The sequence below is a fragment of the Neoarius graeffei genome, chromosome 2, assembly GCF_027579695.1.
Source record: "Neoarius graeffei isolate fNeoGra1 chromosome 2, fNeoGra1.pri, whole genome shotgun sequence".
Classification (NCBI taxonomy): Eukaryota; Metazoa; Chordata; class Actinopteri; order Siluriformes; family Ariidae; genus Neoarius; species Neoarius graeffei.
Genome location: NC_083570.1, coordinates 42804663 through 42817026, shown reverse-complemented (window position 1 = coordinate 42817026; position 12364 = coordinate 42804663). Strand labels below are relative to the sequence as shown.

The 12364-nt window shown below is 42.4% G+C and overlaps 1 protein-coding gene across 3 annotated transcripts in view; it reads left to right on the top strand.

Annotated features, from left to right (window-relative positions):
* Positions 1-8394: 8394 nt before the first annotated feature.
* fam3c (FAM3 metabolism regulating signaling molecule C) overlaps positions 8395-12364 on the top strand; it is a 33961-nt gene continuing 29991 nt past the window's right edge. The window contains exons 1-3 of one of the 3 annotated variants that reach the window (XM_060914267.1): positions 8395-8512; positions 11341-11409; positions 11513-11617. In XM_060914267.1, coding sequence (XP_060770250.1) covers positions 11394-11409; positions 11513-11617 — 121 coding nt within the window. In that variant the 5' untranslated portion in view covers positions 8395-8512; positions 11341-11393. Of the gene's footprint in view, positions 8517-8717; positions 8806-11340; positions 11410-11512; positions 11618-12364 lie in introns of those variants that run through there. The other 2 variants (XM_060914268.1, XM_060914269.1) reach the window with 2 other exon arrangements.

The following is a 12364-nucleotide window of genomic DNA, read 5'->3' as shown; positions in this document are numbered from 1 at the left end:
TGCCACGGACCGTTAAGGGTTTTTATTTCCAACTGGAACTGGGATGTTGCCATCAAAAATAAACTCAATCCACTCAGTACGTCTGTCCTCTGAGGCTGGGGGTCAATGTAACGATGTATGTTGCTCTGCAGAGCAGTTCCAGTCTTTAGCTTGCTTCAACATAATGCTAGAGGGTCTGGCACTTGCAAAAAAAAAAAAAAAAAAGACCCATCATTTGCAAAGGCAGTTCTCAAGCCATGGGTGGAGATATTCAGATGAGGGGGCGGTATAATTCTAATAATCTCCCTTCTTTACATCAGAAGAGGAGCCAGATAGGAATAGCTTATTGATTCAGATGTTTTCTGAAATAGGCAGCCCTCAACCAGGATTCAAACCCAGGTTTCAATGGGGAATAATATTTATAAATCCTTGGACATGTTCCGAATTTTTTCTCTCTTTTGACTGATCCGCACAGTTTTCCAGGTATAGACAGCTGGCCCCCATGTGAGAGCACCTTATGCTGACCACTAGACAGCATTATTTTCAGTCTTACTTGTACAGACATTCAACTAACACAATTAACAATATTGTTGCTCCTGCAGCAACTGATTGGGTTGTTTGATTTCAGAGTTTATGGGTTGGTAAGACACTCCAGATACCCAAATGTACAGTGCCTTGCAAAAGTATTCATACCTCTTGAACTTTTTCACATTTTTCCACCTTACAACCACGAACTTAAAAGTTTTTTATTGAGATTTTATGTGATAGACCAACACAGAGTAGCACATAATTGTGAAGTGAAACGAAAATGATAAATGGTCTTCAAAATTTTAAACAAATACAAATCTGAAAAATGTGGTGTGCATTAGTATTCAGCCCCCTGTACTCTGAGACCTCTAAATACAATCCAGTGCAATCAATTGCCTTCAGACATCATCTAATTAGTTAATAGAGTCCTACTGTGTGTAATTTACTCTCAGCATAAATACACTTGTTCTGTGAAGGCTTCAGTGGTTTGTTAGAGAACACTGAAGAACAAACAGCATCATGAAGACCAAAGAACTCACCAGACAGGTCAGGGATAAAGTTCTGGAGAAGTTTAAAGCAGGGTTAGGTTATAAAAAATATCCCAAGCTCTGAACATCTCAAGAAGCACTGTTCAATCCATCATTCAAAAATGGAAAAAGTATGGCACAGCTGCAAACCTACCAAGACATGGCCGTCCACCTAAACTGACAGAGCGAGCAAGGAGAGCACTGGTCAGAGAAGCAGCCAAGAGGCCCATGATCACTCTGGAGGAGCTGCAGAAATCCACAGCTCAGGTGGGAGAATCTGTGCACAGGACAACTATAAGTCATACACGCCACAAATCTGGCCTTTTTGGAAGCGTGGCAAGAAGAAAGCCATTGTTGAAAGACAGGCATAAGAAGTCCCGTTTGCAGTTTGCCAGAAGCCATGTAGGGGACACAGCAAACATGTGGAAGAAGGTGCTTTGGTCAGATGAGACCAAAGTTGAACTTTTTGGCCTAAATGCAAAGCGCTATGTGTGGCGGAAAACTAACACTGCTCATCACCCTGCACACACCATCCCCACTGTGAAACATGGTGGTGGCAGCATCATGCTATGGGGATGCTTTTCTTCAGCAGGGACAGGGAAGCTGGTCAGAGTTGATGGGAAGATGGATGGAGCTAAATACAGGGCAATCCTGGAAGAAAACCTGTTGGAGGCTGCAAAAGACTTGAGACTGGGAAGGAGATTCACCTTCCAGCAAGACAATGACCCTAAATATACAGCCAGAGCTACAATGGAATGGTTTAGATCAAAGAATATTCATGTGGTAGAATGGCCCAGTCAAAGTCCAGACCTAAATCCCATTGAGCATCTGTGGCAAGACTTGAAAATTGCTGTTCACAGACGCTCTCCATCCAATCTGGCTGAGCTTGAGCTATTTTGCAAAGAAGAATGGGCAAAAATTTCAGTGTCTTGATGTGCAAAGCTGGTAGAGACATACCACAAAAGACTTGCAGCTGTAATTGCAGCAAAAGGTGGCTCTACAAAGCATTGACACAGGGGGAATGAATACTAATGCACATCACATTTTTCAGATTTTTATTTGTTTAAAATTTTGAAGATCATTTATCATTTTCGTTTCACTTCACAATTATGTGCTACTCTGTGTTGGTCTATCACATAAAATCTCAATAAAAAACTTTTAAGTTTGTGGTTGTAAGGTGGAAAAATGTGAAAAAGTTCAAGGGGTATGAATACTTTTGCAAGGCACTGTATATGCACAAGCACTGAAAAAGTGAGTTTTTCATAATACGTCCACTTTAAATTTTACAAAAATTTAAACTGCTGTAGTCTGCAGCAGAATCACATTTCTCATCTAATTTCATTATCTCTAGCTGCTTTATCCTGTTCTACAGGGTCGCAGGCAAGCTGGAGCCTATCCCAGCTGACTACGGGCGAAAGGTGGGGTACACCCTGGACAAGTCGCCAGGTCATCACAGGACTGACACATAGACACAGACAACCATTCACACTCACATTCACACCTACGGTCAATTTAGAGTCACCAGTTAACCTAACCTGCATGTCTTTGGACTGTGGGGGAAACCGGAGCACCCAGAGGAAACCCACGCGGACATGGGGAGAACATGCAAACTCCACACAGAAAGGCCCTCGCCGGCCACGGGGCTCGAACCCGGACCTTCTTGCTGTGAGGCGACAGCGCTAACCACTACACCACCGTGCCGCCCCCAGAATCACATTTAATCACCTTAATTTTAGTAGGCCCTACCCAATTCACACCTTAAGGGGAACTGATTAGGATTAGGATGGGTCTAATACATTTCCAGGCAAGAGGTGAAAGTGCACACAGTGTGTCTATGATGAAAACAATGTCTAATGTAAAATGTATTACAGTGACTGCTTATTCTGAGAGAACAAGTCCTTACTTAATATGGAATTCACATATAATTCACATTTTTAAATCAGTAAAATATTTCAGTTACTAAAAGAGACTCTACTGTGGTGGTGGTAAATAATGCTGTTCCTAATATACTACTTCTCATATTGTGGATGAGTTATTTTTGAAATGTCAGAGAACGTGTGTGCATGTGCAGCGCAATTCAGTCACTAGATGCAGATCAGGTATCCACAAGGGAAACTCATCCGCTGTATGGAACATGGGTGTAGAGTATTTTGTCCTGCAACACCAACATCGATGGCCATGAGCTGCTGCTGGTGATTTTGAATGTTGAGTAAAAGGAGGAAAACATTGTTGAATAACTGCAACATGTCCTGGTGTAGCCTATCATTTGACTAGACTTTTTAACAATATTATATTCTGTCTGCTGCCATAATCATCCTTGAATTCTCTTGAGTGATTATTCTTTGTTTGCAACCACATGATCAAAACTGCTTGCCATGTTGGAGGATATACAATATACATATATATACAGTGGTAAGAGTACAGACTGGAAGGTAAAGAGGAGTTACATTTAGAAGCTTGTAGTCATTTCTCAAATCTATTTTTAAAACAATCATTTTAACTGCTTCAAAAGATGGGTATCTAACACACTATATAACATATATTTATTTATAAAAGAGCACTCACTGGGCGAGGAGGCTGCAGTATTTGAGGTAGTGGATTGACATGAATCTTGTTCAATTGACTCTGTGATCGTTTGGGAAGATTCTTCAATAATTTTCCGTTTCTTTCTGTGCTCTGTAAGCCTCGCATTTCAAGCTACCGCTTTAGTACCACCTTTTATTTTGTTGTGGCCCATATTTTGTGTTGGAGCCCAGTCTGGATCCGTAAAATTGTAGAGATCAGCTGGTTTCCCAAATGGAAAGAAAAAGCAAAATAAAAGCAGCGTCATCAAAAAATTATATACAGCTCTTTTTAAAATGAAATAATCGTAGAAGCCTTTGATTGGGGCGGCACGGTGGTGTAGTGGTTAGCGCTGTCGCCTCACAGCAAGAAGGTCCTGGGTTCGAGCCCCTGGCCGGCGAGGGCCTTTCTGTGTGGAGTTTGCATGTTCTCCCCGTGTCCGCGTGGGTTTCCTCCGGGTGCTCCGGTTTCCCCCACAGTCCAAAGACATGCAGGTTAGGTTAACTGGTGACTCTAAATTGAGCGTAGGTGTGAATGTGAGTGTGAATGGTTGTCTGTGTCTATGTGTCAGCCCTGTGATGACCTGGCGACTTGTCCAGGGTGTACCCCGCCTTTCGCCCGTAGTCAGCTGGGATAGGCTCCAGCTTGCCTGCGACCCTGTAGAAGGATAAAGCGGCTAGAGATAATGAGATGAGATAATGAGATGAGCCTTTGATTGTCGGATCACATACTTGATGATCATGGCTTTGTCACGTTTGAGAGTGGCGAGTTTCTGCCCGACCAGGTTATTAAATGTTCCAATATTTCTTATTTACTGCAATCTTTCATTAATAACTAGTTTGTAGCACTTACCATTAATAAAGTGTTCACTGCAGACTCGTGGTTTTTGCTTTCTCATCGGTTAGATCAGCGCGGTTTATGTTGAACAGCCATAGACGTCTACGTTCTGTGGACAACTCTCATGTTTTTTTCTCCTTGATTATTTATAATTGCTGGAATTCTAAAGAACTTATTCAAATAGAGTTGTGCCTGCATCCAATTACAGCACAAAGAGTCAGCATAGCGAAGAAACAAAAGCAATTCTTCAACATAACAACCTCTCGAGCATGTCTTCTATGGTAAATGTGTGCCGCGTGAGTTTGTGTATATCCTCCAACATGGCCAACTTCCGGTTCAAAGCCTCATGCATAATTAGCTATGACACCACATGCAAATGAAGAATAGAACACCAGATGGACCCAAACCCTCATCTTGTGGCAGGTACACACTTATGGGCAATTTAGAGTAGCCAGTCGACCTAATCTGCATGTCTTTGGACTGGGGGAGGAAACCCACGCAGGCACGAGGAGAACATGCAGACTCCACACAAAAAGGCCCCGGTTGGCCGCTGGACTCAAACCCAGAACCTTTGTGCTGTGAGGCAACAGTGCTAACCACTGCACCACCGTCCCACCCTAGGTGAAGGCACTGCTGGACTCTCTACAGTTTGCCTATCAGTCCCATTTGAGAGTTGACGAGGCTGTCATCTACCTGCTGCAGCAAGCTCATTCGCACTTGGATGGTGGTGGCAGCACTGTGAAAATAACATTCTTTGATTTCTCCAGTGCTTTTAACACCATTCAGCCACTGCTACTGGGGAAGAGGCTGCGGGTGATGGGTGTCGACACCTCCATCGTCTCCTGGATTACTGACTATCTGACAGGCAGGCCACAGTTTGGTGGGGTTTACATTAGACCGTATCAGCGGATCATCAGATTAACGTTTTTAAAACGATTAGTGTGCACACAGCAACGCCAATACACGATTCGCGTGCACATAGCAATGCCAATACACGGATACGCTCGGCTCCGCAGGCATCCTGCGCTCCAAATCACTCCGCCCTGAACAGCGAGTGCCCTCTGGAGGGTGCGCACTCCGGCCTTGCGCAGCTCACAGAGCGCGCGAGTGAAGTGCACGAGCAGTGATTCGGGACTGAGCCGCTGTGTGTGTGATCTCAGTGCATGTCGGGCATGCGCGTCACTTACCACTTGCAAGTGGAAGGATGGCAAGCCTAAAGACGATCATAACTACACAATGGGCAGTATTTGCATCAGTATTTGCAGTATTTTCATACTTTTATACTCTTTAATGAAAGGTGATACAAGGCGGAAGTCCGCGCCGTTTTTCAGCAGTCGCGTCACATGACCAACGCCAGCGAATCAGGAAGGTGGATGTCACAGTGACGTTGTCCAATGACGACGCCAGCTAGAGCTCAGCACAGCGTATCCGCGTATTCTCAATGTTTACACAGCACCGGACCAGACACGATTTGGATTGAATACGTGGACCCTGGCGGATTCCCGTTTCCCGGCGTTTCTAGGCATTTTAATGTAAACGGACAGTGCATCCGCGAAGAAAACGAGACAGATACGGTCTAATGTAAACTTGGCCTTTGTCTGTCTGGGTAGTGTTCTGTCTGATGTGGTGGTTAATGGTATTGCTGGGTTTCACGTGACGTCACATCCGCCTCATTAGTTATTCAAAACTTTAGCTGGTGGTCTACCAAAGCTCAGTTGACAAAGTGTTTGAAGGTTCATTGCTCGTATGAAAAATGCCTTACGCCTGTGTTGTTTTAGGATGTTTGAATCAGTCAAACCGTGAAACTGATAAAAGTTTCTTCAGGGTTCCCCATGAACTAATAAAGGGTGAATGAACACAGGATTTCACAAAAAGGCATAGAGAAAGGTGGCTTTTGAACCTCTCACTGAAATCAAAGGGAGCCAAATCGAAGCACGCTCGAGTTTGCAGTGATCACTTGGTGAAAGGTTTGTATTTCCCTCTCAGCTCTGGCCTTAGTGTTTCCCAAGTACTTTTCTTGCTATGTGTTATTATTTTATGTTACTTTTTTTAGTCATGAAGCACTAAAGTCCCCAGCTGTTTCTTTGTTTACTCCTCACTAAGTCCATATGCATGAAGGTCGTGACAAAATTCTTCCCCAGCCATACAGTTACAATGCGCCGTGATCACTTCTCCATCTTGTTTAACTAAGATCCAGGTCTTTAAAGGGTTTCTGATGATCTTTGTGAATGATTTACCTGAGAGATAAGAGCCGACACAAATGAGAATCAAACGAACTGTTGTTTGTTTACACTTAAACTTGCAGCGCTTTGTTGTAAAGATGCGAATGAAAAGCTTACAAAAACCATACTTACATGGGCAAAAACAATCCAGGATTCATTGGGCAGCGACTTGATACCGAGGCCCTTTAGTATGGAGGATACTCTTCCACGCTTTCATCTGTTTTGCGGTGTAGAAGGACGTCTGCAACACCAGATAGTTCGAGTTGTCGGGGAACTCGACTGAAGGGTAGTTTTCTAGATCGTATGACAAATCCTTCTTTCTCAGACTGTAGGGGTCGATTCCATTGCACATAGCAATCTTCTGAATATATCTAATGCTAAATTATTATGGCATGTTACAAAAAATAAAGAAAAAAATCAGAGTCCTCATCTCCGATTTATGAGTCCAAATGCAGTTAATGCACGAGTCTGAGTCATCAGTGCTCAAGTCCAAGTCAAGTCATGAGTTCTTAAAATTAGGGCACAAGTCGGACTTGAGTCCGAGTCCTGGACTCGGGTACTACAAGCCTGGTCCCCTCTGTCCTCAGTAGAGAATGTGTGGTGAATTTTTAAAAGAAAAATATGACAATGACAACCCTGTACTTTTGCAAACCTTAAGACCTTATGAAACACTTCATCACTTGGTGTCTTCAGTCCCTAAACATCTTTTAAGAGCTGGGAGAAGGAATGGCAATATTATAAAGTGGTAAATGCTTTACTGTCCCAACTTCATCTCTCATCTCATCTCATTATCTCTAGCTGCTTTATCCTGTTCTACAGGGTCGCAGGCAAGCTGGAGCCTATCCCAGCTGACTACGGGCGAAAGGCGGGGTACACCCTGGACAAGTCGCCAGGTCATCACAGGGCTGACACATAGACACAGACAACCATTCACACTCACATTCACACCTACGCTCAATTTAGAGTCACCAGTTAACCTAACCTGCATGTCTTTGGACTGTGGGGGAAACCGGAGCACCCGGAGGAAACCCACGCGGACACGGGGAGAACATGCAAACTCCACACAGAAAGGCCCTCGCCGGCCACGGGGCTCGAACCCAGAACCTTCTTGCTGTGAGGTGACAGTGCCTCACACCATGCCACCCAAAACTGAAATCTCATCTCATCTCATTATCTCTAGCCGCTTTATCCTGTTCTACAGGGTCGCAGGCAAGCTGGAGCCTATCCCAGCTGACTACGGGTGAAAGGCGGGGTACACCCTGGACAAGTCGCCAGGTCATCACAGGGCTGACACATAGACAACCATTCACACTCACATTCACACCTACGGTCAATTTAGAGTCACCAGTTAACCTAACCTGCATGTCTTTGGACTGTGGGGGAAACCAGAGCACCCGGAGGAAACCCACGCAGGCAACCCGGACCTTCTTGCTGTGAGGCGACAATGCCACCCAAAATTGAAATATGTTTATTAAAAAAAAAATCATGAAGTGAAACACAAATGGTGGTCCTATCCAGAAAGTAGTAGGTAAGAAATATGAGCACCATCACAGTGTATCTCCAGAAATTACCTCACTAGTGTCAGAGATGATTTCCAGTTCTGGTTGTGCCAGTCTTCCGCACCCAGTATTAAAATGTAAATTGCAAGAACCTTACCTTGTAAAGACCTGCTGACGTCACGCCGCTTTAATTGCTTTCATCCTTCTGACTGTGCCCCGCCCCTCAGGTCCCGCCCCTTTCCTACTTCAGCCTACATGAGTAGTTAGTGACGGTTGGTCGGTTTGTTTGTTTGTTCTTTGACAGCGGTGTTCTTGTATCCAGATGTTTTAGCTGCCAAGTGTGAAGAAGTTTTGGAAAGTAGGTATGATTTTAGCGCATTTTAGAAACATTTATGTTTGTGTTTTTGGTTGTGCGTCTTGTTGTGTTAGGTTGTTGAATTATGCTAACTGTTTTAGCCTCTGTGTGTGTGTGTGTGTGGACAAACTGGTTTCACGGTGATCTAGTTCAGCTTAGTTTTACATTACATGCATACAGTGTAAACAGTAGGAACCGGAAATGGACACGCGACTGATCTGTCCAGTTCCCACAGGGCTGTGTTGTATTAACTAGCTGTGTTGAGTTCAGTGTTAGAGTTTTAATTTGAGACTCAGGTAAGGTTTGACTTTCTATAGCTCTTAGTTCTCATCAGTCTTTTCTCTACTAGTTTTCCAAAAGCTAATAAATATCTTATTAGCATCTGTCTAGTTTTTTTTCCCTTCTTCCTTCATTTCCTCTGATTCAGATGAACTCCTCTTTATCTACACATTGTATTATTATTATTATTATTATTATTATTATTATACACTCATACTGATATCCAGACTTCCTCGTTTGGTTAACTTTTAAGTGACTGTATCCTGAAATGTTTAAAGTTACATTACTGTTCAAAAGTTTGGGGTCACTTTGAAATGTCCTTATTTTTGAAAGAAAAGCACTGTTGTTTTCAATGAAGATCACTTTAAACTAATCAGAAATCCACTCTATACATTGCTAATGTGGTAAATGACCATTCCAGCTGCAAACGTCTGGTTTTTGGTGCAATATCTCCATAGGTGTATAGAGGCCCATTTCCAGCAACTCTCACTCCAGTGTTCTAATGGTACAATGTGTTTGCTCATTGCCTCAGAACAGTGGTGGCTGGTAGCCTTTCAAACAGGGGAGGCTGGTCGGTTATGATATTTCCAGATTTTAAAAGAAAAAACACATCAATTTTGCCCATACTCTTGCCTCTGATCTGGCTGATTGTTGGCAGCGTCACAAACTGTGAAATAACAGGTTCTTTTGGCCCATTAGCCTACTGTCCAATATACATGATGGTGGTGTTGGGGGGGGGGTATATTTTAACATTTTATATTTTAAAATTGTGGCATGTTTAAAAATTGATCATTATTGAAAGCAGCTCTTTGTCAGGAACCTCAGCAGTAACAGCAGAGTGTTCTGGAATAGGCACAAGCACTGACCTTGGGGAGCCAAACATAGAGCTGGGTGCCACACATTTCATTCAATGGCACTTTCCCTATATTTTACTTATTTTGACTGAGAAATGTTTTATTGACAATTTTGATAACGCTTCACTTTTAATCCAGGTCTGTAGTGTGAAATGTTCTCGGCTGTGTTTTTGTTTAAAAATGTTTTCCAAATTGTAGCTGTGTTTTAATTCATATCCAGAAAAATATATATTCCAATATAATATACTCAGCATAAACATTTTAAATAGATTCTATATTTTTGGTCCATCCATGACATATTACTAAAGTAGCCTATTTACTGTTGTTGATGTGGGTCACTTGCTGTTAGCCAATTCACTGTCTCGTACCAGGAGAGCTGAAAGGAACGAGTATTATTTCCCTACCTTTTTGACCAAGTCAATTTGAGGCGTTGGTCTACCCTGCTCTTTAATTTTAATTTTTTCCTCGAAAGGAAGACTGGCAAATGGCTTCGCCAAAATTAAATCAGCAATGCTTGGCCTCCGTGTGCAGCTTTCTTGCTAGCTGACTAGCCCCCTCAAGTTCAAGTTCAGTCACTCAAATAAATGAAATTTCTGGAACTAAGAAAGCAAACTTGACAACACTATATTTACACTTTATTTACAATGAAAATATATACAAACTAAAAAAGCTGGTAGAAACCGTATGTAATGAATGAAATCGAAATGTAAGCTGATCTCTTACAATACACCACAGCACTTGCGAATCCGCATGGGACTGAACTGAAATTCACCGCTGCCTGTCTATATTTGAAACGAGCTGTCAATCAAAGAAAATATCCGGCCGCTTTCACCAATCACCAGTCTCCTCGCGGAAAGCTTTGCCATGTCCCTCCCATGTGAGGCTCGGAATCCGTAGGCGGGCGTTTTTGCAATATTTGTCCAATAACCGTCTTACATTTTGATATTGAAAAGCGCATAGCTCCCAAATGCCATTGAAGTCCACTGAGGCTGGGAGTCCGTGGGCGGGCGTTTTCGCAAGTATTTGTCCAATAATCGTCTTGCATTTTGATATTGAAAGCGCATAGTTCCCAAATGCCATTGAAGTCCACTGAGGCTGGGCTGCATCGCGCTGTCACGAGGGGGAAAAACTCACGCACACATTAGGCGAACTGGGGAAAGTTATAACGGAATGATTTCGCACTGTAGTTGGGTTGAGCACATATATTTCTATGATTCTGGATCTGAAATAGCAATGTTATAAGGTCGGCTATAACATAAACCTAGCGCAATTCATCCTACACGATGTTCGTCATTTTTAGAGGAGGCTGAGCCTCCCTCGTTGTCTTGGAGCAATTGCCCGTGCCTCTGAAGGCTAATGGATGATTAGAAAACCCTTGTACAATCATGTTAGCACAGCTGAAAACAGTTGAGCTCTTTAGAGAAGCTATAAAACTGACCTTCCTTTGAGCAGATTGAGTTTCTGGAGCATCACATTTGTGGGGTCGATTAAATGCTCAAAATGGCCAGAAAAATGTCTTGACTATATTTTCTATTCATTTTACAACTTATGGTGGTAAATAAAAGTGTGACTTTTCATGGAAAACACAAAATTGTCTGGGTGACCCCAAACTTTTGAATGGTAGTGTATCTAGATGCATGAAATTTACTGGCATGCAGCCTACTTGTGCGTACTTTTACTGTGTGTTTTATTTTGCAGGAATTTGAATTTCTCCTCATTCTTGCAGTTTTACCAATATAAGTTTTGAGAAAATGATGAGGACAGGAGGTCTGTTGCCTTTTCTTATTCATTTCACCTGACTGGGTTTAGAAATGTTTGCTTGCTGACAATTTAATTCAACTTATTATATATATAATTTTTTTTATTACAGGGATATTGAAATTGGTAGTCCTGCTTGGTGTCATCTTTTTGGCAGCATTCCTGGCTTTTCAGCTCTTGGAACTGAACACGGATTTTAATCTGTCACGCGTGTTAGGTAAATATACATTTCCTGGTAGTCCTGTTGTGTGTCTGATACTACAGGTATTTTAACACCCCTGATAAGTTTTTATACAATGTAAGTACTCGGTTTCATGACAGCAGGTTGTGGAAGAGCCTGAGCATAGATCTGTGCCTTTTGCTTATAAAAATTAATCATAAGCAGGAGTTTGTAGTTTCGTGCTATACCATGACCGCTCACTCCAGTCTCGGTTTTTTTTTTTTTTTTTTAAGTTAATTTGCATCAAGGAGCAGTCTAAAACAATTTGCCCCGTAAGATTCTTTCCAGTTCTAATGCTGAATGGAAAAAAATGGCTGTGGTAATGGATACAGTACTTACTCATTACCTTACACACACCTACACCCACAAGTATCTTTGAGCAAGACACAAGTGTTTTACTTGGAAATATGCCATTCGTATTTTTCATGCGAAATACATCAGGGACATTCACGCATTTGAAAAATGTGACTTGAAAGGTTATCAATGAATTGTTTTTGATAAATTTGAGTACTTTTTGTTTGTGAATGTGTCTACATATATAATAAGAATCACGTGGCTTGAAGATATCAAGTTTATCTTATGTTGAAAAACTCGTGTTTTTCATACAAATGGAAAAATAGGTAAGCCATGGCTTCATGGTTGGAGAAGCAGCTTTGGGGCCAAAAGATCACTAGTTCGATTCCCTGAACCAGCTCTTGAGCAAAGCGCATAACCCCAACTGCTCCCCAGGCTACTCTGGGTATG